This window comes from Trachurus japonicus, chromosome 7, assembly GCF_045865225.1.
Source record: "Trachurus japonicus isolate A0001 chromosome 7, Traja_1.0".
Lineage (NCBI taxonomy): Eukaryota > Metazoa > Chordata > Actinopteri > Carangiformes > Carangidae > Trachurus > Trachurus japonicus.
Window position 1 is genome coordinate 31,125,404 of NC_140913.1, and position 27,619 is coordinate 31,153,022.

A 27,619-nucleotide genomic window follows, 5' to 3' on the forward strand; every position below is an offset into this window, starting at 1 on the left:
AAAGCTTTTCACTGTAAAATGGCAGACACTGGACATCACAATATTGAACAGACGAGTTTTACACCATGTTTTTCTTTTCTCTACGCTATGAGCAGATTCATAGAAAGACATCCACAGACACAGTATGTTAAAGGCTTTTAGTCTTAAAGTACATTTAATTTAAAAAAAAAAAAAGACCTCAATATCAAAACATGCATGTAAGCCAAATGGACAAAACAAAAAATTAGCTTTTATTTATAAACCAGTCGCCCCAATTCTTGGCTGCTATTGCCGTTCTAGCTACTTGCTGGATAATCATCCAGTGGCTTGTTCTGAGACTGAATTTAAAAAAGAAGGCAGAAAAGTGACGGGAAAAGTCTAGAAAAAATCCACATTTAATGCAGCTGCAGAGTCAAATAACAGTGTTTTAGTTTTCTTCATAAAGCTAAGAATAATCTTTATTTGCAATGAAATAGGCAACACCGAAATCCATCATATTGCAATGCATATACTGAGCGAAATAAAAAAAAACCCAATCGGTCTGGAAAGAAAAGGGATATTTTGTCTCCCCCTTGAAACGTATCAAATGTTTTCTGTGCTTTTGAATCAATCACAATCACACAATGTGCCTTTTTATTTCAAAAACAGCAAAAACTCCCCCTCAGTCACTCTGTGCTTCAGTTTTTTTTTTTTTGTAACGCTTTGAAAATTGTGCTATTATACAGTCAAGTCGAGTCAAGTCTGCCTGAGAGGAAGGCACCGCTCGGCTCCTCATTATCAGAACCAAAAAAAAAACAAACAGAAGAAGCCTCTGTGGTCTGACGGTGGTGGTGTTGCATTTCCTGTGTCAAAAACAAAGGAGCGTTTGTACACGAGCGCTGCAAGAATGAGAGGAAATGGAGTAACTATACACACACACATACACACAACTGGCTTTGGAATAAAAAAAAAGAATCGTTAATCAAAAAAAGTCATTAACGGACACTAAAATACACAGCGCTATGGCACAGAAGTGTTGCGTTTTCACAGCTCCGTGGTTTTCTTTTTGATTTTGACTTGATCTGTCATTCACAAAAATATAATAATAATAGTAGAGGCCCCTGTGAAGATAAGTCGCACCACTTCTCTGAGGGTAAAAACAGCAGGTGGTGACATCTCTGACAAGACACCAGATCGCTAATAGTGACTTATTTCTTTTATTTTCGCAGTATTGTCTTGTTGTGTATTGAAATCTGACAAGTGTATGATAAAAAAGAAGGAAAAAAATCACATTTTTCATCATGAAAGAGGTGAAACATCATGAAAACAGATGTGAAGTGTCTTCCTGCCTGGTTTAGTTTTATTATTTATCCACCAGACAAGTTTGAAGAAGAGTAAAGGCAATGTGTTTTCAAGATGAACTGCAGTATATTCCTAGAGTGAGACTGGAGCCTTTGTAAAATCTTGAATCTTGTGATTGTGAACTCTGACAAACGTGTGTGTTGTTGTGCTACTTGGAGACGAATCCTGGCAGCTTCAGTCATGAGATTTATGGGGTTTAAGGTTTTGCTACTTTAAATCAAGACCATCATGGCCTTTGTGTTGCAGCCTGCCTATTTTGTGCCAAGGTGGACTTAAAGGGATAGTTCAGTTTTTTTTTAAGTGAGGTTATATGAGATATAAATGGCTACTAAGTATAATGTCTGCAGTGGAAAGGTCTCTGCTCCCCCCCCCCACTGTGAAATACCGGCGCATCGAGCTGCACCGAGACTCAGGCAGTACATAGTTGTGAATGGGGGACGATTAATCAGCGTATCTTAAAATAATACACCAGTTCAAGAGAACGATATAAAGTAAAAAATTACAACGCATCAGCTGGTCAGAAAAAAGTTAGTTTATCTGGATCTAAACGACTCACTCACACAGGTAGGGTTCGAGAAGCGCTGGGTCAATTCGCCGATCAGCTGTTTGGTGTCATAACTGCAGTTGCTATCCTGGAGGGTAGTTCAACTTTTGGTCTGTGTGTGTTGTTTTCTAGGATGCACGAACAGGAAATGTATTACAGTCTGCTTACAGCTTTCACCGTATTCCTCTTCGTGATATTTTGTTATACTCGGACCTAAACAGCTGATCGGCGAATTGATCCAGCGCGTCGCGAAGCCTGCCTGCGCTGAGGAAATACTGAGTGAGTTGGGTAGACTACTAGCTGATGCATTGTACATTTTTGGTGTATCCATTTGAGATGGGACTTCTCATAGGTGGCAAAAAATACGATGATTAATTGTGTAACAGTCGGTGCAGCACGATGCGGCGGGAAGCAGAGACCTTTCTACTGCAGATATTAGGGCTAGGACGATACGCTTTTCCCCCCGATTCAATTCTTCTATGATTTTTTGGATGGCGATTCGATTTAAATTGTGATTCTACGATATTGCGGATTCTCTCGATTTTTAGTCTGCATTTTTAACATTTATCTGCACACAAATACTGTAGGAGCCTATAAATTAACATACTCCATTATAAAGTGAACTTAAACCCTTTTCAAAACCTGTACTCTCTGTATGTAAAAAAAAAAAAAAAAAAAAAGGGCTAACAAATGCACATTGCACAATATTTTTAAAAATTCAACAAAAAAAAAAAGAGATTAAAAAAAAAAAATCGATTTAAAAATCGTCAATTATGTGAATCGATTTTTTCTCCCACCCCTAGGCCAGATATAGTATAGTAGCCATTTGTACCTCGGCTCATACAACCCCACTTCAAAAAAAATCAAATGTTCATCCCTAAAGGCTTTGATGTGGAAACATGTTGGCACTTTTCACGTCTCTGCTGCGGTTCTTCTCTCTCAGACGGTGGTGACGGACAGCAGCGGGTTGTAGACCTTCTTCCCGTCGGCGGACCGGGTCCCGTGAGCCAGCAGCTCCTGGATGGTGATCCAGTTGTCCATGATCCTGCGGCTGCGCTTCTTCATGCTCCGGCGGTGGCAAAGCTCCAGGATGGAGGTGGATTCCTGCTGATGCGTCGTCCCCTGCTGTCCTCCTCCTCCTCCTCCTCCTCCTCCTCCTCCGCTGCTGCAGTTCCCGCTCTGCTCCTTCTCGCGCTCCCTCAGGCAGTCCAGGCGACTCTGCATCATGAACTCCCGGCGGCGCCGCTGCTCCCGCGCCTTCAGCAGCTGCTGCTTCCGCTCCTCCTTGCTCCAGTACCGGCCCATCTTCATCTCGCTCACGGCGTCGTCGTCCGTCGTCATGCCGCTGCGCTCCTCTCTGATCTTCATGGCGCGAGCCTTCAGGAGTCGGTCCCTCACCGGCCGCTTGGCCACGTAGCGCGAGCCGTCGCTGCGGATCTTCACCTTCCACTCCATCCGGGGGGAGGCGGGCAGCAGCGGCGGCGGGGGTAAAGGTCCCGCACCCGCACCTGTAATAATAATAATAATAATAATAATACGTTTATTTGAAAACAGAGACAGTGCACATTAATAAGAGATGCACCGATCTGGATATCGGCTCCGATATTATCTAATTAGCTGGATCGGATATCGGATGAATGAGGCCGATCCAGCATTCCGATCCAGTCATTTCTTTTTTATTAACAACATGACAAAAGAACATACATGTATATAACATCAATCATTCAAGACATCCCCAAAACATGCAGCACAAAAACCCACAACGCAAGACACATCACACCACAGCATGCAAAGCAGAAGGGGTGGGAGAAAAAATCGATTCACATAAGTATCGCAATATTTTTTTTTTATGATTTTTAAATCGATTGCACAATATTTATTTTTAAAAAAGAGAAGATTTTTGAAAAAAAAAACAATGTGCATTTGTTCGCTTTTTTTACATACAGAGTCCAGGTTTTGAAAAGGGTTTAAGTTCACTTTATAATGGAGTACGTTAATTTATAGGCTCCTACAGTATTTGTGTGCAGATAAATGTTAAAATGTAGCAGTTTACCTCAGTCTATATCTCATTTTGTCAGAAAGGTTTCAGAAGCCTGTTTTTTCTATACTCTTTTATTTTTGCCTCTTTTGAAAAGAGTAAACATATATATATTGCTGCTGAATAAATCTTAAAAACTGACTTACATGTGATGTGTATTTTTGGGGAAATATGTTTCCTGGAATAGTCTGTAGCCTAGACAGTCATAATCATTCAACTGTTTCACTGGTGTTCAAAATGCAGACTAAAGTGTGCAATGTGCATTTGTTAGCCTTTTTTTTTTTTTACATACAGAGAGTACAGGTTTTGAAAAGGGTTTAAGTTCACTTTATAATGGAGTATGTTAATTTATAGGCTCCTACAGTATTTGTGTGCAGATAAATGTTAAAAATGCAGACTAAAAATCGAGAGAATCCGCAATATCGTGGAATCGCAATTTAAATCGAATCGGCATCCAAAAAATTGTAGAAGAATCGAATCGGGAGAAAAGCGTATCCTCCCAGCTCTAACGCAGAAGCACAGACATAAAATGCATAAAAGCAAGACCACAATAAGACGTGCTGCATGCCGACACATGAAGACGGACAGACAGACAGACAGACGGACAGACGGACAGACAGACAGACAGACCTGGCGCCTGCGTGACGTCTTTACACGTGCTGCCCAGGCTCATGGGGCTGGCGTCGCCCCCGGTGTGCACGCTGCCGTCTCTGAGGCCGAGGCCGAGCTGCTCGGCGGCGGAGGGCGACCGCAGCTGCATGCAGCTCAGGTAGCGGTGCGGCGGCAGCGTCTCGGTCTGACGACGGGACAGGTAAGGGCTGTTTTCCGCGCTGCGTCCTCCAGACCGCTCCGACGTCCCGTTGGCTTTGTTCGCGTTACGTCTCATCCCGCCGTCCGAGCCTCTCCTGCTGCCTCCGTCCCGGGACAGCGACCTCACCTTAGTAAAGTAAAGTAAGTCAAATTTTATTTATATAGCACTTCTCACAGAGAAGATACATAAAAACACAAACATCATACCAACGGTACACAAATAATGAACAACAAAAGCAGCACCACATTTTACAGCGACCCAATACAAACAGTACAAACCCCTGGACTCATTCAAATGCCTGCCTAAACAGATACGTTTTTAATTGTTTCTTAAAAGTGTCAGCGGAAGAAGCAGCCCTTAACACAAAAGGGAGAGAGTTCCACCATCTTGGAGCAGCAGACTGAAAAGCCCCATCACCTCTAGTTTTCAGTCTGCTGTGTGGGACACTGAGTAGTGGGCTTCCAGCTGAATGCAGCGACCTCGCGGGATGGTGAAGAGAGAGGAGATCTGCTAAGTATGGAGGGGCCTGGCCGTAGCGGTGGGCGATATGGCGATATTAGATCGTGAAGGATTAGAGCGTGTAGACGATCTGCCAAAGTGCAGAGATCGTAGGATCGTCTGGGGCACATTCTATAAATTGCAGTTCTATGCTGCAAAGCGCAAACAAAGGACATTTGCAAAGTTTGCTAAAAGAGATAACAACAGTTACTTTATTTGACCCTTTTCAATCAGCTATTTAGTGTTTTGATATACTAAAATCCTGTTAAAATGACTGTGTTGAATAAAACAAACAGTAATGTCTTCATTGATATTTTACTTTCATGTTTATTGAAAGCTACCTTTTATGTTGCAAGAGTGCACTTTATCAGAGTGTTGTTGTTTACCTTTCACTATGTTTACGTTGTTTGCACATGTTGGCAAAACTGCAACAATTTAGATTAAAATCTATTCAGAAAGGTTCTTTGGCCTAAATTGTCTATTTTTCCTTTTTTCGATTTAAGATCGTGATGAAATCGAAATCGTGACTTCATTTAAAAAAAATCGTGATATGATATTTTTGCCTGTATCGCCCACCCCTACCTGGCCGTTAGTGCGGGTGAGGATTTTATATACCTTAGCTCCAGGGCTCGATGACGACGTCTTCCTGTCCTCTTTCCTGTGACTGTGGGAGTACGGTTGGTTCAGGTTTGCGTGCGCGCCTCGCTCTCCCCGCTGCCTCGTGGAGGTGGCTGGCGAACACAGAGAATCTCCCGCTCCCGCCTCCAGACTCTGCGTCGACTGTGTGGAAGGGAACTGCTCGGTGACCAGAGGCGTGCTCCTGCAGCTTTCCCCTCCGGTGTTGTAGGCACTCGTGCTGTCTTTATCCGAGCGCTCCCTCTCCGGAAGCTCGTTGATGTCCGACAGAGCGTGGTGACAGGACTCCTCGCTGCCGCCCAAAGCGCCGCCGCTCATACTCATCATGTCCAAGCGTCCGGCGGCTCCAGCACTCGCTCCGTTCTTGTCTTCCAGAGGCCAGGCCTTCAGACAGCGCTCCCTCAGCTGCTGCATCTTCTGTGCCCGCAGGATGTTGCGGCACTTGAACTCCAGGTGGCGCAGCTCCTCCTCCAGCAGCGCCATCTCGTGCTGCGTCAGGCTCTCGTTGCGGTTCACGTCCAGCGGCACGCCGACGCCGACGCCTCCGTCGTCCTCCTGCAACGCCGCCGGATCGTGGCCTCCTCCCAGCAGCAGCAGAGCGTTGCTGTTCTTCTCGTAGTAACACTTGATCTCCAGCAGCTCCTTGTACCTCTCGCACTCCTCCTCCGTCAGCCCGGGCATCATCATCCTGACGGGGTCGGCCATGTAGGCGCGCTCCAGTCGCTCCACCGTCTCCGCTCCGCAGTCGAGCGCCAACAGGGAGTCGGTGCTGAACTGGAGTTCCTGCGAGTGCAGCAGCGGCGGCGTGTCCAGAAACTTGCGCATGCTCCCCGGCGTGTTCGTGGCGTTGGTGTTGGAGGCGCTGGTGTGGTCGTCGCCCAGGAGGTCGTGCTCCGACGACTCTTCGTAGCGCGTGCTCTCGTCCGTCCGGCCCACGCCGCTGTCCAGCTCCTGGCTGTTGCTCAGCACCGTCTGCAGCAGATCGGGAGAGTCCCGGCTCAGCGAGTAACCGTGACCGTGACCGTGACCAGCGTGGCCGCCGAGCACGCCGCCACCGGCACCACCTGCGCCCATGACGGAGGCGTTGCTCCTCACTCGTTGAGCGCTGGGCAGATGGACGGCGTTGTCCAGCGGCTCCAGGTCCAGTTCATCCGGATCCAGCTGGTTGTCGTTCTGACGGGTTGAAGAGACGAAAGACAAAGAGATTAGAATTAGAAATGTATTTTGATTTACTTCACCCAAAATCGATAATCCACCAATTTTCTACTCATCGTCATGCCAAGGAAGGTTTTGGAGAACTTTCAGAGTCATCAAAACGCTTTAGGAGTTGCAGGGGGGGTCCGACTGGTGACGGGTTTTCATATAATGGCGGCGGATAGAGTTCACTTTTGAATCGTCCAAAACACACACTATGAAACATCCAGATACCTCCATACTGCTCGTCTGTACTGACCCAAGTGTCCTGAAGCCGCGGCATGAAAAAGTTGTTCGGAAAAAATTCATGTGATCTCTGTTTTTATCCTTGTTGTAGCAGTAGCTCCCAGTGGCTGCACGAGATTGCTGCGTGTTTACATCAAACATCCAATGGTTTATAACGACGCATGAACATCTCGCAGCAAATCTCGTGCATGAGCACAAACATCAACAGAGCCACTGGGAGCTACTGCTACAACAAGGATAAGAGATCAAGAGATCAAATTAATGTTTTCCGAACAACTTTTTCATGCCGCGGCTTCAGGACACTTGGGTCAGTACAGACGAGCAGTATGGAGGTATCTGGATGTTTCATAGTGTGTGTTTTGGACGATTCAAAAGTGAACTCTATCCGCCGCCATTATATGAAAATCCGTTTCCAGCTGGACCCCCCCTGGAACTCCTAAAGCGTTTTGATGACTCTGAAAGTTCTCCAAACCCTTCCTTGGCATGACGGTGAGTAGAAAATTGGTGAATTGTCGATTTTGGGTGAAGTATCCCTTTAACAGGGGCAGTGGTGATGCAATGAGCAACACTTATGTCACCTCACAGCGAGAAGGTTTTGGGTTTGAACCAACAGAGTTGATGGAGGTTGCATGTCGTGCCTGTGCTCTCTGGACAAAGATGGGCACACTTCATTAACTGGCAGCTCTGTGGCGCCTTCAGGTGTGACTAAGGTGTGAATGAGACTGAAACTATCTGTCATCCCTGTGATTAAATGTGTACGATGTATCTTGCCTTCACTCGGTGTCAGATGAGATTGACCTCAGCTGCCCAGTGACACTAAAGGAAAAGTGGTGAAGCTAACAGACGGATGGATAACACAAACTGTTTCTCTATATGATTTAACTTGCAGTTACTGATTTGGCCACTTGGGGGCAGATCCATGAAGAGGTTTAGACTGAAAATAACCACAAAGAGACAACACAGCTGTGGTGTAGGCCTAGTATATGTGATACTCAGGTATCCCCACTGAAAATGCATAAATATTTCAGTATGTATACCAGTACAACAAATCTACCAAATCTATCTAACTAAAGTAAATGTCAGTGGTTCTCAAAGTGGGAGGGTTGCCAGGGTTCAAGGGGGTCCCCAACTTTTTCTTGAAATTTTACCACTTTTTCTTAAAATTCTTTAACTTTTTTATTTATTTATTTTTAGAAATTTTACCACTTTTCCTAGATTTTTTTTTTTTAGAAATTTTACCAGTTTCTTCTCAATTTTTCTTTTTTACTTTTTATTATTTTTTTCAAGAAATGTTACCCCTTTTTGTATTATTGTTTGCCCCTTTTTTTGAGAGAGAGAAATTTTGCCACATTTTTCTATAATTTTTTGAAATCTTACCACTTTTTTCTAGAAATGTTTCAACTTTTTTGGAGAAATTGTACCACTTTTTTCCAGAAATTTCTCTATAATCTTTCAAAAATGTACGCCTAATTTAAACGTACATTGATTGTTTGTGTTTCTCTGGTTTGCTTCAAATTTTGTCCAATGGGGGTCCGTGGTCTACCTTGACCAGTGATACAAGTATGAACAGTTTACCCACCTAAAAAGCAGTATACCCACTACAAAAAATGAGACTACACCACTGCTACACAGGTGTCTTCAAAACAGCCATGTGGAGCCGCATGTGTAGGTAAAGTACGGTGAGGGTTTTTCCTTGCTGGCTGCTGTGTCTTAAAACAATACTGACGGAAGCAGAGAGAGTGAACAAACTTAGAGAGGCTGGAAAACAGTAAATAATGAACTGTCACTTAAAAGCTGCATAGAGCTGAGAGGAACTGCAAATTAAAAAAAATGGATTGAATTACTGATTGGCTTTATTTTCCACCTCAGTTTGTCTTTGGATTCTCCCAAAATACAGTATAACACACAATACAATACAACATATACAAAACCCAACACTGCAAATGAGCATGCAGCAGCACAGAGGTCACACAAGTGTTGATGCAGCCATTATGAGGAATGAGAGACTTCCTGCTCACGTTCTGGTCTTTGATTAACCATTTTCACATTAAACCCATCGTTTAATCCATTCATATCTAAATCTAGTGACCACAGTGTGTGTAGATCTACTTCTCTGTCGTTAGTAAACAGCAGTATTTCTCTCCGTCACTAGATGGAGTCAGAGCGGCGCGAGTTGTAACGGCTTCCTGAGATTGCAATAGTTTCTAGTTTCCATAATGAAACATCAGTAGCATAAAATATCAGAGGTTCATCTAAACACCTTCATCTACCTGATGTGATGAGATTCTCTCCACACACACACACAGATAGATGGATGGATGTGATATTTAGAGATGAACACTACTTGATATTTCACACGGACCGCCGCCGTTGTTTCTAATCTATTTACTTTTGCTGTTTTGATTGGCAGCCGCTCAGACGCCGGTCGAATATGATGCACGTACTTGTGCGCGAATTAGTAAACAATCCACTCCCTCCGAGCGCAGTTTATCTTGGCTAATTGGTTAGATTCAGATGCGGATTGTGTTCAGACTGCGAGATAAAGTATAGATTATCTTCATCTTCATTCTTATTCTTCAACTACTCTCTCTCCCTCAAGACAACAGATCAAGCTTTAATCTCTGTTCGTGCATTTCCCTCCATCCTCCTCTCTCTCTCTTGAATCTTAATGTGGGACCATGGTTTAGTAATATAATTCTTGTCAGCCTTTCACAGGTACTTCTTGTGCTCCTCTCTCCAAATACAAGGACATATTTAAACAGAGGAGAGGTTATTTGTGTGTGTGTGTGTGTGTCCGTGTGTCTTTGACTTGAACCATTTTAATGAGTGCCTCTTAAATCTGCCCTCTAGCTCTGTACAAATGCAGCCAGCATACAGATCTGTGTGTGTGTGTGTATGTGTGTGTGTGTGTCTCCCATCTGCAGCACAGTTTTACAACACTACTATGCAACGAAAATCCATTTTGTCGTCGTTGAAGTTGTGTGCGTTTACAAGTAATTTGGCAGGAGGGGTGTGTGTTATTGGAGGGGCGTCTGGTGTGTGTTACAACGCCCTCCTATCTGCAGGAGGAGTGACCTTGAGCGGGAAAACAAAACGCTGCCACATTAGCACCGGGAGCACAAGCGCTATTTGTCTTCATGCTATCAGCGGCTCTCATCGTGTTTCTGCAGCACCTCTCTGCTGCTTCTCTGCCTCCTGACACTAAGTCGTGCTGCAGGATGGGACGAAAAAGAAGAAGAGGAAAAGAAACCACACTCTTCCTCATGTCATGTTTGCCCACTTTGTTTTTGTGCCCTTAAATGTTGGTATGGAGAACCAACCTTTAAAGTATTTTCCTTCCTTTTCTACGTAAAAAGGGGAGATAAGGAGTGAAGGATGTGTTTTTTTTTTTGGTTTTTTTTTAGGTCAGCATTCAGACTCCCTGAAGACTGCATATCCAATTTCCTCACCTCTATCTCGGGTCGTGCGAGGAGCAGGGAGACATTAGTGCTGTCCTCTCTGGTGAGAATAGCTACCGCCTCCTCTCTGTCCTGAACGTCCACTCCATTTATCTGACAGAGAGAAAGAGAAAGAGAGAGAGAGAGTCAGATAATGTGAGACCCTTTTCCACCAACGCTACATTCAGTTTAATCACTCGGTTCAGGAAATGGTTTTTCCTTAGAATAATAATACAAAAAAAAAAAAGCATAATGATATTCAAGCTCTTATGAAAAAAAAAGCATTCAGAGTAAATGCTGCACTATGAGCAATTTCCTTTAATAACGCTGAATGAAAAGCGGCACGACTCCAGCTCTGCTTGGACTTGGAGGACTCGTCGTGACGGTCGTGGGGGTTATTTAAGACTTCAGTTTAATGAATTACATAACAGAACAGAACAGGAAGTCGAGAGAGAGAGAACTCTGCAGGAGAAGAGAGATAACCTAACGATCCAGTATAATTAATAATGAGGGAAGCTGCACCTGTAGGATTCTGTCTCCCTTGCGGATGCGACCATCGATTGCAGCGATACTGTTCGGGTTCACCTGGGGAGGAATACAGAAGGAGTTAGGGTTATTAGAATAGATTTAGTCTGTACTTATTACTTATTACATCTCTTTTTCTCTTTATCTCTTCCTCTTCTGGTGCAGAATAGATGAGTCTGACTCTGGTTCTGGTGAAGCTTTGGTTTTTCCTGCTTCAGTTACATGTGCACTTGGTCTTGAAGGGAACTGTTTGGTCTCTGTAAATACTATTAGGTAAATAAATATTAAATAAATACTAAATACTATTATAAGATCTAAACCAGGGTTATTTAGTTACAAAACTGACCAGGTCCAGACATTTTCAGCGGCTGGTGAGCAGCAGCTAATGACAAATTTTAGACTAACACAAATTAATATATTGAAAAACAAGCAAAGTTTAGTCATTGCTTCCCTTTAAAATGTGGTCACATTTGATGCAGGGAAGTGCATAAAAACAATTAAAAAAAAGCTTTAACAGAACAGAAACGGAGGTAGTACCAACACTGAGGTAGTAGCAACCCCACTTTTGAAATATAAATAAACGTTTTGGTCATATCTGAACCCAGGCAGACCTCAGAGTGCATGAATAATAATATTCACGGTAAGTACTACTGTAAGAATTTCTTCAGGCTGACAAAATGTAATTTTAAAGTACAGTATCTTGAGATATTCTGGTGTGAATTGGTGCTGTATAAATAAAACTGTCTTGACTTGAGGATTGGCTCAGGATTAAGAAAGAAGAATAGGAAGGATTTATTAAAGATTTTGCTGTCCTCACCTCTCCTACATAAATTCCCAGGTCCTCCTCGTCGTCGGTTCTGTAACACACTGTCAGGCCGAGTTTATCCTGCTGACGAGACTTGTACAGCTCCACCTCCTGTGTGTGAGTGCAGTGCAGTTAGAGGAAAGTTACAGACTCTCAGACAGGCAGCAAGTTTTTTTTTTTGAGCAGCTAATGGGCTCTCACCTCATACTCCAGCTCATCCTGCCTGTCCACTTCATGCTGAGTGATATCGAAGTAGTCAGTGGGGTCGTAGTACACCGGCTCTATGAAGCTGAGGATGAGAAATATTTCAGTAATTGAAGCAGCTTTAAAGCCCCAGTATGTAACTTATTTGGCTTCTTATTAGCAAAAATCAAATATTGCTTTCATAAATACGTATTTCACTGAAGTGGAATCACACCCGCAGACAAATGAAAGCTTTCTCGTACCTTAGAATGAGTTGTTACAAGTCGTTACAAATACATAAGTGGGCGACGCACCGAACCGAGGCGGCCATGTTGCATCGCCATTTTTTTTACGTTCAGTGGCAGCATGACCGTAGGTAACCACGGAAACTCAGCGGAGCTGTCGGCTCGGGGAGAAAGTTTTCCAGGTAGCGCCTGTTAAAACTGTCACCACTGTGTAGTGTGAGGAAGGACGGAGGCACTGGTGTTGCATTCAGGTGCAGTCAGGCAGACGGCCGTCGGCAAACCAACCGGATGTCATTTTACTCAACGAGAGAAAGACGGTAAAACGTGGGTCAGGTAAACAATACCACATCACCATGACAACATATTGTCACGCCTGTATTGTTTTGCCTCGTGCTGGCGGACCACTTGTTTACATAGACGCTTGTTTATCCTGTTACATGCAGCGTCTGTTGTCTGTCTGACGTCTGCCCGATTTCACGTGAATGCAACATCAAGAATACGTTCTGATATGCAACCGCACCGCTAGATGGGGGGAATTCCTACGTATTATACCTTTAGAAAAAAGAAAAGAAAAAAGGTAACACTTTACTTGAATAGGTATTCTTAAGATTGACATAACACTGCCATAACCATGACATAACAGCTGTCATAAACATCAATGAATACTTATGATAGCTGTCGTTAAGCGTCATTCAGTAAGTTATGTCACTTTTGATGCAAAGTTGACATTATTTGAGATGTCTTTGTTATGAGAACTTGACATAATTTTTAAAGTTTGGCAATTAGGTCTGCTATGACAGTTTAAATTGCCTTTATGTCAAGTTGTCAGAACAAAAACATCTCAAACAATGTCAACTTTGCATCAAAAGTGACATAACTTACCGAATGACACTTAACGACAGCTGTCATAAGTATTCATTGATGTTTATGACAGCTGTTATGTCATGGTTATGACAGTGTTATGTCAATCTTATATGAATACCTATTCAAGTAAAGTGTTACCAGAAAAAGAAACTGCAGATGCATGAACAGAATTGAATGGACTAGCACCAAAAGCAGTGAAACCTGCTGCAGGGGGCTCCATTATTATTATTATTCTACGCCCCGATACAACTCACAGTTCATTGAACAGATATGGCTCCAAGAGCGGTGGCAGTGGAGGCGACGGCGGAGGGTCGGGTGGGGGTGGGGCTCCGCAGGGATGCTGGCTGCTCTTTCCCAGAGTCAACATATGCTGGAAGCTGATGTCTGTCTGGGTGCAGCTGTCCACACAGTCGGCCATGCCCATGGTCACCGGCATCAATCCTCCGGGGGCCCCCGCCGCTAGGCACGCCCGTCTGCGGGCCCCTCGCCGCAGTATGTTGGACAGCACAGGGTCCCGTATGTCCAGGGTGGGATCCCCGGAAAGGCGGGATAGCTCTTTCCCATTCACCTGGAAAAGCATAATTAGTCAAGATCAAATGGTGGCAGAGGGAAGAAGAAGTAGGGGAGTAAAGTGAGGGAGAAAGATGCAAATGTGGTTTCACCAACAATGATACAGAGAAGCTGCAGAACAGATTTGGAAAAAAGGCAGCGACTGAGTTTCATGTGGTGAAAAGATTTAGTAAAAGGTGCTGACATAAATAAGAAGAAGACAGGACACACAGGTTGGTTAAAGGGATAGTTCAACATTTTGGCAAATTGGCCCATTGCCATAATCCCTATGGTTTTAGCATGGTTTTAAAGGTTCGTTACCTTTAATTGTCGGTGCAAGCTGTTTTTAGAACGGTGGAGCAGAGCCGCGAGCTGCTCAGATCTACGCTACAGAGGCTCATGGGATTTCTTGGTTTTCCTCATCAAACTCATCAAATACACAATCCAACAACTCCACAACGCTCTGGTGGACAAGTTGTGACCTGCACATTCACCACGCTATGAGGTAATAACAGAACGTTACCAGACAGAGTTGTTTTAGAGGTAAATTCAGAAACTGCTTGATGAAAAACTGTCCCTGAAGGCAACGCACATCAGCAGTTTTGCATGAATTTACCTCTAAAACAACTCTGTCTCATAAAGTTACTTATTATCTCACAACGTGGTGAATGTGCAGGTCACAACTTGTTCACCAGAGCGTTTTGGAGTTGTTGGATTGTGTATTTGATGAGTTTGATGAGGGAAACCAAGAAATCCCATGAGCCTCCGTAGCGTAGCTCTGAGCAGCTCACGGCTCTGCTCCGCCGTTCTAAAAATAGCTTGCACCGACAATTAAAGGTAACGAACCTACTGCTAAGACTATAGGGTTTATGGCTATGGGCCAATTTGCCAAAATATTGAACTATCCCTTTAAAGACAGGGAACGGGAGGGAGACTACAGCTACACACCTGAAATAAAGAGGGACTGAGGTCGAGTTAGTCAACTAGGAAAATAAAAAAACACTCACAGGACTAATGGTGTTTCTACAGAAAGACAGAAACTATGACAGGAAGGTTTTGTATTTTTTTTTTATAAAAGGGTTTGGACACCACATGAACATCAAGCAGAGCAGAGAGCTGTATACTAAGACCTTTAATCGACCGTCAGCATCGAAAGAGCAGAGCATGTTGCTTATATGACCCTTCTGTGGAGAGAGGAGGAGGAAGAAAGCAGGAAAAATAAAGGCATTAGCAAGTAATTACAACTGTGAGCGGTTGGAGAGCATTAACCCTCTTATTTTTTCTTTTATATAAAGGAGAGCAGCAAGAGGAAACGAAAATTCAAGTGAACAGGCAGTGCAGATGAAAATGAGTTTCCTTTGTACATTTAGTTTTTGTGCGTTCGCGTCCCCCTGTGCACTCATCGCTCTCTTTGTGTGAATCTGAAGTGGTTCCTCTCTGCAAATATATTTAAATGATAAAAACTTATCAATATTCTGGTGAAGCCAGTTTCATTGTGCAGTGAAGCAGGATGGGGGTGGGTGGTGCCACTCAAAATGATTGTAATGTAATTTGTTCAGGGATTTCAAGCTCTCACTCTTTTTGATTAAGAAATCCAAATTTTCTAGCTGAGAGTTTCACTATATTTGATTTTTTTTTCTTTCCTCCCCCAGCAGGCGTACCTTTCTGTGGACACTGACAGTTCATTTAAATGCTCCTGAAACATCCAGTGTAAACAGCTGTCACATGCACAACATGTTGCACAGAGCTTTAAATGACTCTGTTGTTGTTGAAGTCTGAAAAACTCTGCAGCTTATGAAACATTTCATCTGCTGCTTCAAGCAACAAGTCAGAAAAGAACAAGGGGCATCAAAAATGAAAAGAAAATCGGGGAATAAATCTGAAGAAGGAATCAACACAGTGTGTGAGTTTAAAAAACCAGTCCTGGTCAAATCAAAGATTCATTCAGTTGAATATTTCTGAACAGTTTTTTCTTTTTGCTTTTGACTCAAATGTCTTAAAAACCAAAGGATGAATTTTTGTTAGATGTTGATGGTTTCCAGAGGAACGACCATGGTGACCTCTAACGCCACTATAGGATGTGATATTTTCTTTTTAATTTGTCCAATACGTCCTTGTCAATCGTCTTTGGTTGGTTTATGCACCAATTTGTGCAGCTCATGTAACAGTAGCCTATATAAATAATTTTTTTTTTTTAAATTCAGAAGATCCAGAAACACTGCCCCAAAAAATTGGTTTAATTTTTTCCATTGTGCAGCAGACTAGACTACAGAGTTTTTTTATCCTGTTTGTTTAGATGAACCTTTGGGGATTCTGAAAATATCTTGGTTTAACATTGTTGGATGATTCTCCTTCAGATAAACTCATTTATCTCTGTGACCTGAATATAGAGACACACACCAGGGCGAGGTTGTTAATTAACAAATGTTTGCATGTTAGCAAAGCACACTACTCCGACTAAATGGGAATGTGCCAGTAGTGACACCCGCTACACATGTTAGCATTTAGCTCAATCATAACCAGAACACTTAAAGGGATAGTTCAATATTTTGGCAAATTGGCCCATTGCCATAATCCCTATAGTCATAGCAGTAGGTTAGTTACCTTTAATTGTCGGTGCAAGCTGTTTTTAGAACGGCGGAGCTGCTCAGAGCTACGCTACAGAGGTTAATGGGATTTCTTGGTTTCCCTCATCAAATACACAATCCAACAACTCCAAAACACTCTGGTGGACAAGTTGTGACCTGCACATTCACCACGCTATGAGATAATAACAGAACGTTACCAGACAGAGTTGTTTTAGAGGTAAATTGAGAAACTGCTAGCTGAAAAACTGCCCCTGAAAGCAACGGTCATCAGCGGTTTTGCATGAATTTACCTCTAAAACAACTCTGTCTGGTAACGTTCTGTTATTATCTCATAGCGTGGTGAATGTGCAGGTCACAACTTGTCCACCAGAGCGTTTTGGAGTTGTGTGGATTGTGTATTTGATGAGTTTGATGAGGGAAACCAAGAAATCCCATTAACCTCCGTAGCATAGCTCTGAGCAGCTTGCCACTCTGCTCCGCCGTTCTAAAAATAGCTTGCACCGATTAAAGGTAACAAACCTACTGCTATGACTATAGGGATTATGGCAATGGGCCAATTTGCCAAAAATGCTGAACTATCCCTTTAAGCACTAAGCTATCCAGCTGGAGACCTGAGCCCTTAGGACCACCATGTTATTATCTTGCATTACACTTCCTGATAACACAAAGCACAATTCAATCAATGCATACTGTACAACAGCATGTATTGATGAGGACTGACAGCTCCTACATGTCAGTGTTCAGAGAGAGAGAGACGGTCACCAAGTGTCTGTTGGATTAGCTCTGTCCTGTCTGCACAATATGTGACTCCTGATGTTAAGGTTGTGAGTTCACATCCCATCAGTGCCCTCCATGCCGCTCTCAAATTATCTGCAAGCATGTTTTCTACTCCTGCGTTTGGAGAAAGCACCATTAGTGTAATTTAAAAAATGCAGTCTGTGTATTTATTTATTTTTTCTAGAGATAAGACAGAACCTACAGTATCAACATTTGTAGACGACCTCTCATTGGCAGTGGTTGTGCCACATTGTCCAACATGATAAATTGTTCTTCGTTGTTGTTTCGGGATGTGGTGTGACCCTGTGTGACGTGTTGATGTTTATTATGTGCCAGTAAGAGTCTCCGCCGCCACCGCCGCCAGACACAGACACCGACCCTTTGTAGCGTCTCATTCATGACGAACACTGTGGCCGACCTTGGCTGTCTGCGACTCTCCACATCTTTACCACCCTGCTTCGTTCTCCCTCTCTCCCTCTCTCTCTTCTCTCTCTTCTCTTGTCCCCTTCCAGTAATTGCATGTCAAATCAATGTTCCCCTGTGCAGCCAACCACAGAAACTTTCCTGCCACATCCAGCCCCTGTCCACCCCCCACCACTATTTCCTCTTTATTATTATTATTATTATTATTTTTTTATTTATCCCTGTGGTGCATCTCCTCTCCTTTGTCATTGTGTTTCCATGCTCACATGCACTTCCCTTTCTCTTCTCTTACCCTCTCTCTGTTTCCTCCAGACACTGAGCTCTCTCTCTCTCTCTTTCTCCTTCTTTCTTTCTTTCTTTCTTTCTTGCTCTCCCTCTCTGTGCTGCCTCAGCAATTCTGTCTGCTCTGTCCCTTCCCCGGAGATGAAGACTCACACACTCACACACGCCTCTGTTTCCGCATCTATTTCAGCCAGTCCATCTCATTGTGTGTGTGTGTATACTGTATATGTATGTGTGTGTGCTTGTCCCTCTCTGCACACTAATGTTCTCCATAAATCTTGCTGTCTCTCTCTTAATGAGCCTCTTCACTTGGAGACAAATAAGACACTTCCTCTTTACACGGCCTATCGGTGATGAAGGAATTAACACGTTGTATCGTTTCTGCATGTCGGATTAAAGAGAAATGCACCCATTTCTCACTCTGAGGTGCATTTCTTCTTTTTCTTTTTCTTTTTTTAAAATTAATTTCATCACTCGTCGTCGTTGCTCATGGCCGTCTGCAAGATCAGAGAGCGGCTATTAGGAAGCTGCTCCACGGTCATGAGTGACAGGTATGAATACTGAGAGAGGAGAAGGAGTGAAGGGAGTGGAGGGGAGAGGGTGGGGTGGGGGCTTCTCATTCATTATCAATGAGAGGTGCTGAGATTGCTTTGAAGACGACTTCATGCAGGGTAAAGGGTTGTTACGCGTTAGGCGGCTTCTCGCCTCCATTACACTCGTACACGTGCTGCTGTTCTCTATTATCTCTGGGTTAGTGGGTCATTACATACAGCTGCTGTTTATAAACTACACAAATAATGATGATGCCACTGCTGCAAGCATGCACACCCCAAGCCCCCCCACCATGCACCCCCCCCCCCCCCCCCCTCTTACCCCTCCCATAGACTCCATCCTTATTCTGTATAAGTCGTGTCGAAAATTAGACATGAAATTGTGTAGAAAGAAATAGCAAAGCATCCAGATTCACAGCAGGGAGTGGGCGGTGGTGGTGGTGTCGGTGGCTGCGGAGCTGAGGGGGGGGATTGGGGGGGGGGGTAGTAGATGAAAGAGATGCAAAAAGTTCAAAGTGTAGAGAGAGAGAGAGAGAGGGGAGAGGAGAGAATAGGAGGTGAGGAGAGGCTAATGGTGCAGGGAGAAAAATGTAGAAAACAAGCTTTCAAAGAACGAAGTGTAAATGTAAATAGGGAGCGATGCAGAGCAAGTCTGGGTTCATGACTTGTGTGTGCGTGTGTGTGTGTGTCTGTGTAAACAACTGCACAATGGAGGCGGATGTGTAATTTATTTAAGTGGTTGATGTGTAATTAGTTTTCATCTGAAAGCCCTTTAAAGAGCAAATTAATCTCATATGCTTAAAGGCAATATTCAAAAAGACACTACTGTTGAAATTAACAGAGCAACAAAACTTGGTTTGCCTTTCCTAGCGCCTCACGGTTTTTTTCCTTTTCTCTTTTTTGTGTTGACTTTAACTTAATTTATCTGTATCAGTGTTTTTCTTTAGTTTCGCTTTCTTTTCTCACCTCTTTCCATTTATCTATTTATTTAGTGTTGTTATCATTACTACTACTATTATTTTTTTTAACATCATCATCTTCCCTTATCTTTATTTCTTTTCTTTTCTTTTCTTTTTCATTTTAATTTTGTTATTTCTCTACCTTGCACAAGGTATGTGATAATTATTTCTTTACTGTGTTTCAATTATTTGTTAGTTAGGTCAAGGTGAGGTCATGTTATAATAAGCCTTTCGGGTTTCAGACCTCACCTGCACATTTTTCTTTTCATATCTTTCTCACTAGTAAGAGAGATAAGTAAATGTTTTGTTCTGTTTTAAATGCGCAAATAAAAAAAAGTCTTAAAAAAAAGCAGCGGAAGGAGACGAGCTGCACATTATTAGGAAAAACACATAAAACACACACAATTATAATCTGGAATTTGTCCACTGGGGTTTTTTTTCCTGCTTGAGCTTAGATTTTCCTCCTCCATGACCGATACTTGCCCCCTGAACATATTGAACTCGGTTGTTCAGTAATTGATTTTTCTCATCTCCCATCATGCTTTGAAGGCTGGAGCAGCAGTCACCTCCTCCTCCACGGGAAAATCAATTAATCTGAAGACAAGAAGAGTTGACCTACTCCGGCTGTAACCCCTGTTGTTTGATATCGGAGATCTCATTTGAATATACAAGCCTATTATTATAAATTCTTTTGAAATGATGGCGGTGAAGTTAACAAATCTCAGTGGGAGTAGGCTACAGACGAGATGAAAATAAATTGTAAAAAAACAAAACAGCGAAAATGGAAATAAAGTGAGAGTTACTGTCTTGAACAGTGATTGTGTGCATGTCTGATTAAATTCAAGTGCAGATTAAACACTTCACTGATTCTCAACGGGAAATGGCAGCGAGTCACCGGCTCCGTGACCTCACAATAACGCCCTCCACCCTCTTTTTCTTTATCTTTTTCTTCTTTTTTTCCCTCTCTCTCAGTCCTCATGTTGTTAAATGAAAGATGAGGGCGACATGCTCTGCACCAGTGACCTCTCTGTCTCATGCTCATGTCTGTCACATGCATCACAGGTGGGAAAGATCAGCAAGAACCCAACATTATAGGGGAGACTGGGGCTGGTTGTCACACTCATCATAGGGCCCTGTCACACAATATTGGTATTGAAATGATCAGAATTGAGAGCAGAGTTCACCTACGTAGTCCTTGCTCTAGTGTGACACTCAACCTTTAGTTGAGAGCATTTTGGATTTTTGTCATTTTGTAAATTTTAAAGGGACAACGAGGAGTTTTGGAAAAGCGAAGCGTTTTCACACTACATTTATGAGCCTCCGCGCACCGTGAAATTCTTTGACCGGCGCAAGACGGACTCATGTTTTCATTCATCAAGAATTAAAGTCAGTGGTTCGAAGACGATCACATACCGTCCTAGTTCCGATCATAAACGGCGATTCGGTGGCGTTATTCCCATGACTCGCCACGAAACCAAAAGTAAGGAAACGCTGGTCGGCTCGCCCAGCATTTCCACCACCACTAATAATAACAAAATAACGATAGAGACAAAACGATATATTTATCGAAAATGGGCCCATCATAGATTCATCCACATTAATATGAGACTTTTTTATTGTCACAGAATTTTTCGTTCTGCCAATGGAGAAACTCCTCGTTGTCCCTTGAAGATCTTCACTATTTTTCTTCTGGGCTTTTACACAATGGGTTTGTAACAAAGGGATTGATACCATTGAAAAGTATAAAGGGAAAGCTATAGTTTCCATTGTCATTTTGGTAGTGAACTTGTTACAGGATGGTTGTAAACTCAGTTTTTAGCAAAAAATGTCAGTTGGGGTTGGTTGTCACGTGTGAAAACACCACCCTCCCAGCCGTTCAAAGGAGGTATTCACTTGAAAATTTTATTCTAACAATTACCAATGATTTTTTTCCATTGAAATTAGCCTACATGTGTCAGATTGTCTTTGATCCTGCTCATTTCTCCAGCTTATTTCAACATTTATTTATTAATCATAAATAAATGTTGAAATAAGCTGGAGAAATGAACAGGATACCCATTGAAACCCAAGACTTTAAGCTTCCTTGTAATGTTGGAATGACTACTCCAGGATGTTTTGATGAGGAGATATTCACACAAAACTAAACAGTGTGACAAGTCTCCCCTACACACCCTCCTGCACTACACCTGAGAAAACACACACACACACACACACACACACACACACACACACACACACACACACACACACACACACACTCACACTGTTGACATAAAAAAAGACACTGACAAGCCAAAAGGTAACGAGCAGTCTGCCACTTGACCTAATTAACCAGTGCTAATTGTTTTTCTTTGGCATCATTTGAAATGAAGTGAAACAGAACACAGAGCTGCCGTTACACTTTACTATCCCCGTGTTAACATTTATCACACACACACACACACACTAACACACACAGTCTGATGTAGCTGCAGATGCAGATATAATGTGGTTTTAAGTGCATATTGATGAGTAACTTTAACTCCTCCTGTGAAGCATCGATAATCACATGCAGCTGTTTAGACAGATAGATAGGGACTTGCACATTAATAAACTCCGTAAACATCCTTAGTATTATTGTATGTTTAACTGTTCATAATCAACTCTAGCACTTTAACCCCTACTACCACCTGTGCCTACTGTGAACCACAATTGTATTGTGTTGTAAATGTGTTGTAATGTGAATGTGATTGTATTACTTTCTTTGTTTTTCTTTCTAAAAAAAAAAAGGGGGGTGGTACCTGCCCCATGTTTTTAAATCCTGTACTTATACTTGTGTTTTCCTTAACCTGCTTGTTTCTATTTCAGTATAGGGGGACTGTCAATGGAAATTAGCTTGTTAGCTAGAATTGAGTAGCCTACATTTACATTTTATTTCAAAATGTTTATCAATGTACATTGCCCTCTTCATCAAATAAAAGGAATTGAATTGAATAGATGTTAATTACAGGAAGATAATTGGGAATATTGATATTTCACAAAAGTTAATTAGCAATAAGAGTGGACAGATGACATTATAAAACAGTCTATGACAATAATACTGAATGAAACTTGTAGTATAATGTGCAGTGTTTGGTGCTTCTGTTGTTCCACCACATTGTATCGGCTGTTTCTTTTATTTTGTCCATCTTTGTGTATGTGTGTGTGAGTGTGTGTGTGTGTTAATGTCACCTGGTCATTGTTGTCCTCATGTCCTCATCTTTCTTTTCTCTATTTTTTCTCTTTTTTTTGGCCTATTGCAACAGTCAGCAGCATGCATCTTTTCGTGTCATTGTGAATAAAAAAGCACATTAGGTTTTGTTTAATGACGCCGGTTGCCATGGAAACAGCCTCCTCGCTTTACAGCAGTGACAGGGGGAGAGAGAGAGAGAGAGAGAGAGAAAAGCAGGGAGCGGCTGAAGGGCTGAGGAGGGTGCAGGGCGGGGTGTGGTGGGATGGATGGAGAGAGCGGGCCTAGGTTTCCTGCATTGTGTGTGTGTGTGTGTGTGTGTGTGTCAGGTATTTTTGTAAAATGCAGGTAAAATACAACATGAAGCTCAGATTGATTTGCACACACAGGTTTCAGGGCGTGAGTGTGTGTGATTCATCACAGGAGCAACAATGTGCCTCTTTAATTCGGGCCTATAGGAGGGAGAATTGATCAGAAACATGCCGATGGGTGTGTACCGACCTGCAGCGTGGAGCAGTATGTGAAGCGCAGGCATGGGCCAGGATGTTTAATGCATGAGTTTTATTCCTTTGGCAAGACAGGCAAAGTGTTTTGATGTAGTCAAATTTAACAGCCTGCATGGTTTTCCCCTGCCTGGTGTTTGCTGAAAGCTGTTTAATGTCGTATTTATTGTCTAAAAAGACAGACACAGTTAGTAGACTGCATCTAATTTGGAGGTTTAATTATACACGTTAGTTAGGAAAAATAGCTCAAAGCTGCAAAAAGCTCTGAAGGGGAAGTAGCTACAAAAAATGTGATGGGAAATGTAATTATGCCCTCTTTTATGATGTTTTTTTTCCCCTTCTTCTTATGATCGGGCACCTCCGCCTTTTGCTTGGCGTGAACTTTGGATTAATCAGCCATCTGCGCAGCAAGGATCTCTGTGTGTTTGTAATCATCTCGAGTGATAACTCAGATTGAATTTCATGGACAAAGCAGCATGTTGTTGTTGTGTGATCACCTCTCGGCTGCTTTCAGTGTTTTGGGTCTCTTTGCTCAATGCATTTTTCAGATACCAGCTCATGCTTCATATATGAGACCTCCAGGTTTTTTTTTTTTTTTTTTTTGGTGGATATACCCTCATTACTGTGCACTAGTCAACGTCTCTCACAGCCAAAGGGCTCTGGCTCTGGTTCAGTGCTCCATCTGCGTTTGTTCTCCCTGTCTCATGCTTCTCTGCTCTCAGCCAAGCGATGTCGTTTCAAGCTTACCAGACCACAATATATGCAGACGTGCTGCTCCACCACCCAGCCCACCGTATCTGATACTACTTACTTTACACAAGCTATGAGCGCTTCTGCATACAACAACATGACACTTCCTCTGCATGCAACATGCATCTCCTCCCCTGTCACTGTTAACCCCACCCGTCTGCAACAGCTTAAAGCCCCAGTATGTAACTTATTTGGCTTTTTATTAGCAAAAATCAAATATTGCTTTCATAAATACGTATTTCACTGAAGTGGAATCACACCCGCATACAAATGAAAGCTTTCTCGTACCTTAGAATGAGTTGTTACAAGTCGTTACAAATACATAAGTGGGCGACGCACCGAACCGAGGCGGCCATGTCGCATCGCCATTTTTTACGTTCAGTGGCAGCGTAACCGTAGGTAACCACGGAAACTCACGGAGCTGTCGGCTCGGGGAGAAAGTTTTCCAGGTAGCGCCTGTTAAAACTGTCACCACTGTGTAGTGTGAGGAAGGACGGAGGCACTGGTGTTGCATTCAGGTGCAGTCAGGCAGACGGCCGTCGGCAAACCAACCGGATGTCATTTTACTCCACAGAGAGAAAGACGGTAAAACGTGGGTCAGGTAAACAATACGACATCACCATGACAACATATTGTCACTCCTGTATTGTTTTGCCTCGTGCTGGCTGACCACTTGTTTACATAGACGCTTGTTTATCCTGTTACATGCAGCGTCTGTTGTCTGTCTGACGTCTGCCCGATTTCACGTGAATGCAACATCAAGAACACGTTCCGATATGCAACCGCACCGCTAGATGGGGGGAATTCCTACACATTATACCTTTAAAGTGCTTCTGGGTAGGATGATGGACTTGTAGGGACAAAACCTTCAGGCCTGTTTTGACCTTTACAGAATCACATCAGTGGAATCATTTGATTTCCACTCGCAAAGACTTTAACCTGAATGCAGCCGGTGTCGTTACTGCTGCTGACCCCGGTTAGATAAGGTCACTGATTATAAAATTACGGCCCTGCTCTGTGTTTTTATGATCAGCTCCCAGCTCTCCCTGCGCATAGATTCGCTCCTTCGTGCCCGCCTCTCCACCTAAGGTGTTTGTTAAGTCAGTCAAGCCTTTTTCTATTCACCCCTGCTCAGTGAAGCGCTCAAGTCAATTACCTCTGATATCGGAGGGCAAACAGCTGAAAGACGAAGAAGAGTGAAAGAAAGAAAAACAGTCTGACTTTCCCTCCCTCTTTCATTTTCCTATTTGGCTCATATTTCCCAGCTCGACTCATTACCGTGTTTCTGTTTGGCTTCAGTCTCCCTCTTCATGTTCTCTCTCCCTCTCTCTGTCTCTCTCTTGGCATCGCCTCTGGCACCAGATGCAGCCCAGTTAACTGGCCCTTGGACCGCGGCGCCAACGTGCAACAGAGGGCCCAGCTGTGGCTCCTGGTGGTGCCACTGATACTAAAAAAAAAAAAAAGCAGTGCTGCACTGCATGAGCCCAGGAGATCATTCCTGGTGCTTACTAAGCACAGAGGCTGGCGGTTTCGGAGCTTCTCCTTTAGGCGCTGCAGAAGCCAGATGAGCTTACTCACATCTACAGTCTGTGGTCCCAGTTGGCAGGTGGTGGTGGTGGTACTGAGGCTGTAACCGTGGCAACCCCTCTCTCCCATAACACTTTAGCCCCGGCTTTAACAACCCATCCATCCTGCCGCCGCCGCCGCCTCTCTCTGCACCACTCCACTCTCACTTTCTCTCCATCTCTCAAATCTTATGCAATGTAGCTCAGCTCTCTCTTTCTCTCCTTCCCTCAGATCATAATCACTATAATCACCGTGAAGTATCATCGTCATAATTACCAGTATTATTATCACTGAATGACTATTTCAACGCAGCAATTAATAGCTACTGTGCTACGAGGTTAATTCATTTGTGGAAAATCTTCACAAACAGGAACAAATTTTTTTTTTTTTTTTAAATATCATATAGAGGTGAGACATGTCACATGATTAAATCCATCAACTGCATTCACTGGTTGGATTCCCTTCATTAATGTTTATTAATCACTCTATTTAATATCATTATCACGTTTCTAATTACCTAATATAATGCATCAGCGTTTTACTTAAACTTATTCATAATAAATTAAATGTTTATGATTGTTTTTACATTAATGCATATAAATGTATAAATAACTGTGGGTAATTAATTCATTATTATCAGAGAGTGAAAACTCATTATGAGGAATTTCACAAGTGAATGGTTTGAGGGGGTAAATGAGTGTGTCAGTGTGATGAGGTTGTGTTTACTGCTGCACAGAGACAGGGCCGTAGCTAGGAATTCTGGGGCCCCTTAAGGAATACTAAAGTGGGCCCCTTACCCCCTGACTTTTCCACTTTCTTTTCCTAGACTACGTATGTATTATAATTTTATATTTTGCCTACTTTGTTTTGATGCTAATGCAACATTACTATGAGTATTAGTCAGGGTCTTATGCAGAATAAATCAGTCATACAAAGATTAGACTACTGGGGTTTTTTGGTCACTGGTCTCTTACCATCTTCTATTAACTCACTAGTATCTTTTAATGCAGGACTCTATCGCTCACACTGCAGGTTCCCTCGGTTAACACCAAACTTGGAAAGACCAGTTTCTCTTACTGTTGCACCTACAACCTGGAACACTCTGTAAAATCATCTGAAACTTACCTCACTTTTATCAATAGGACCATTTAAAACCATTTTATTTTACCTCTAACTGCTCCTGCTTTTAACTACACTTATGTTTCAATTTATCCTTGTCACCTTTAAAGGGACAACGAGGAGTTTCTATTTGGTTAGAAAAAAGTCTCACGTTAATGTGGATGAATCTACGTTACCCACACTTGTTAATGGGCACATTTTCGATAAATATATAGTTTTGTCTCTATCGTTATTTTGTTATTATTAGTGGTGGCGGAAATGCTGGTCGAGCCGACCAGCGTTTCTTTACTTTCGGTTTTGTGGCGAGTCATGAGAATAACGCTGCCGAATCGCCGTTTATGGTCGGAACTACGACGGTATGTGATCGTCTTTGAACCTCTGACTTTAATTCTTGATGAATGAAAACACGAGTCTGTCTTGCGCCGGTCAAAGAATTTCACGGTGCGCGCGGAGGCTCATAAATGTAGTGTGAAAACGCTTCGCTTTTCCAAAACTCCTTGTTGTCCCTTTAACTTCCGGTATTCTGTTATGCTTTTGTATGTTTCAAATGTCTTGTCTTCTGTCCTTATATGTTTTGTGTTTCATCTCGGCTATATTGTAAATGAGGTCACTCCTCAATATAAACCTTTCTCCCCTATACAACGGCCCTGCACACAGGAGGAAGCAGGAGCGTTGTCATGCAGGAGGGTGTTTGTGAATGTGACTGTAAGAAAGTGTGTAGGTGTGTATGTGTTTGTGTGTGTGTGTGTGTGTGGGGGGTTATAAGAGAGAGAGAAGGAGAAGACACAAAGAGATGTGATGCTTCAGGCTAAAGAGTCCATAAAGAGAAATAAAAAACAACTCAAACAGAAAGAGAGACAGAGATACAGAGAGAGAGAGAGGGGGAGGAAGAGGGAGGAAGAGGCCGAGCGCTCACCTGGAACATGACCCTGTATTGTTCCTCAGGCTTTTGAACAACACACATGTTGCACCCCATGGTGACGTCTGACACGGTGCTG

General features: G+C 42.9%; 1 protein-coding gene across 2 annotated transcripts; it reads right to left on the reverse strand.

Moving 5' to 3' along the window:
• Positions 1-2,200: 2,200 nt before the first annotated feature.
• LOC146985102 (PDZ domain-containing protein 4-like) lies at positions 2,201-27,619 on the reverse strand. 2 transcript variants are annotated; one of them, XM_085782833.1, is made up of 11 exons: positions 27,538-27,619; positions 15,026-15,079; positions 13,601-13,914; positions 12,256-12,343; positions 12,067-12,165; positions 11,247-11,309; positions 10,737-10,838; positions 5,827-7,020; positions 4,533-4,839; positions 2,697-3,372; positions 2,201-2,290 (listed from the first exon to the last, which is right to left on the reverse strand). In XM_085782833.1, exons 1-10 carry the CDS (start codon positions 27,595-27,597, stop codon positions 2,804-2,806), a joined length of 2,850 nt encoding a protein of 949 aa, XP_085638959.1. In that variant the 5' UTR covers positions 27,598-27,619; the 3' UTR covers positions 2,201-2,290; positions 2,697-2,803. The 2 variants fall into 2 exon arrangements, with proteins under 2 accessions (XP_085638959.1, XP_085638960.1); XM_085782834.1 differs by lacking the exon at positions 15,026-15,079.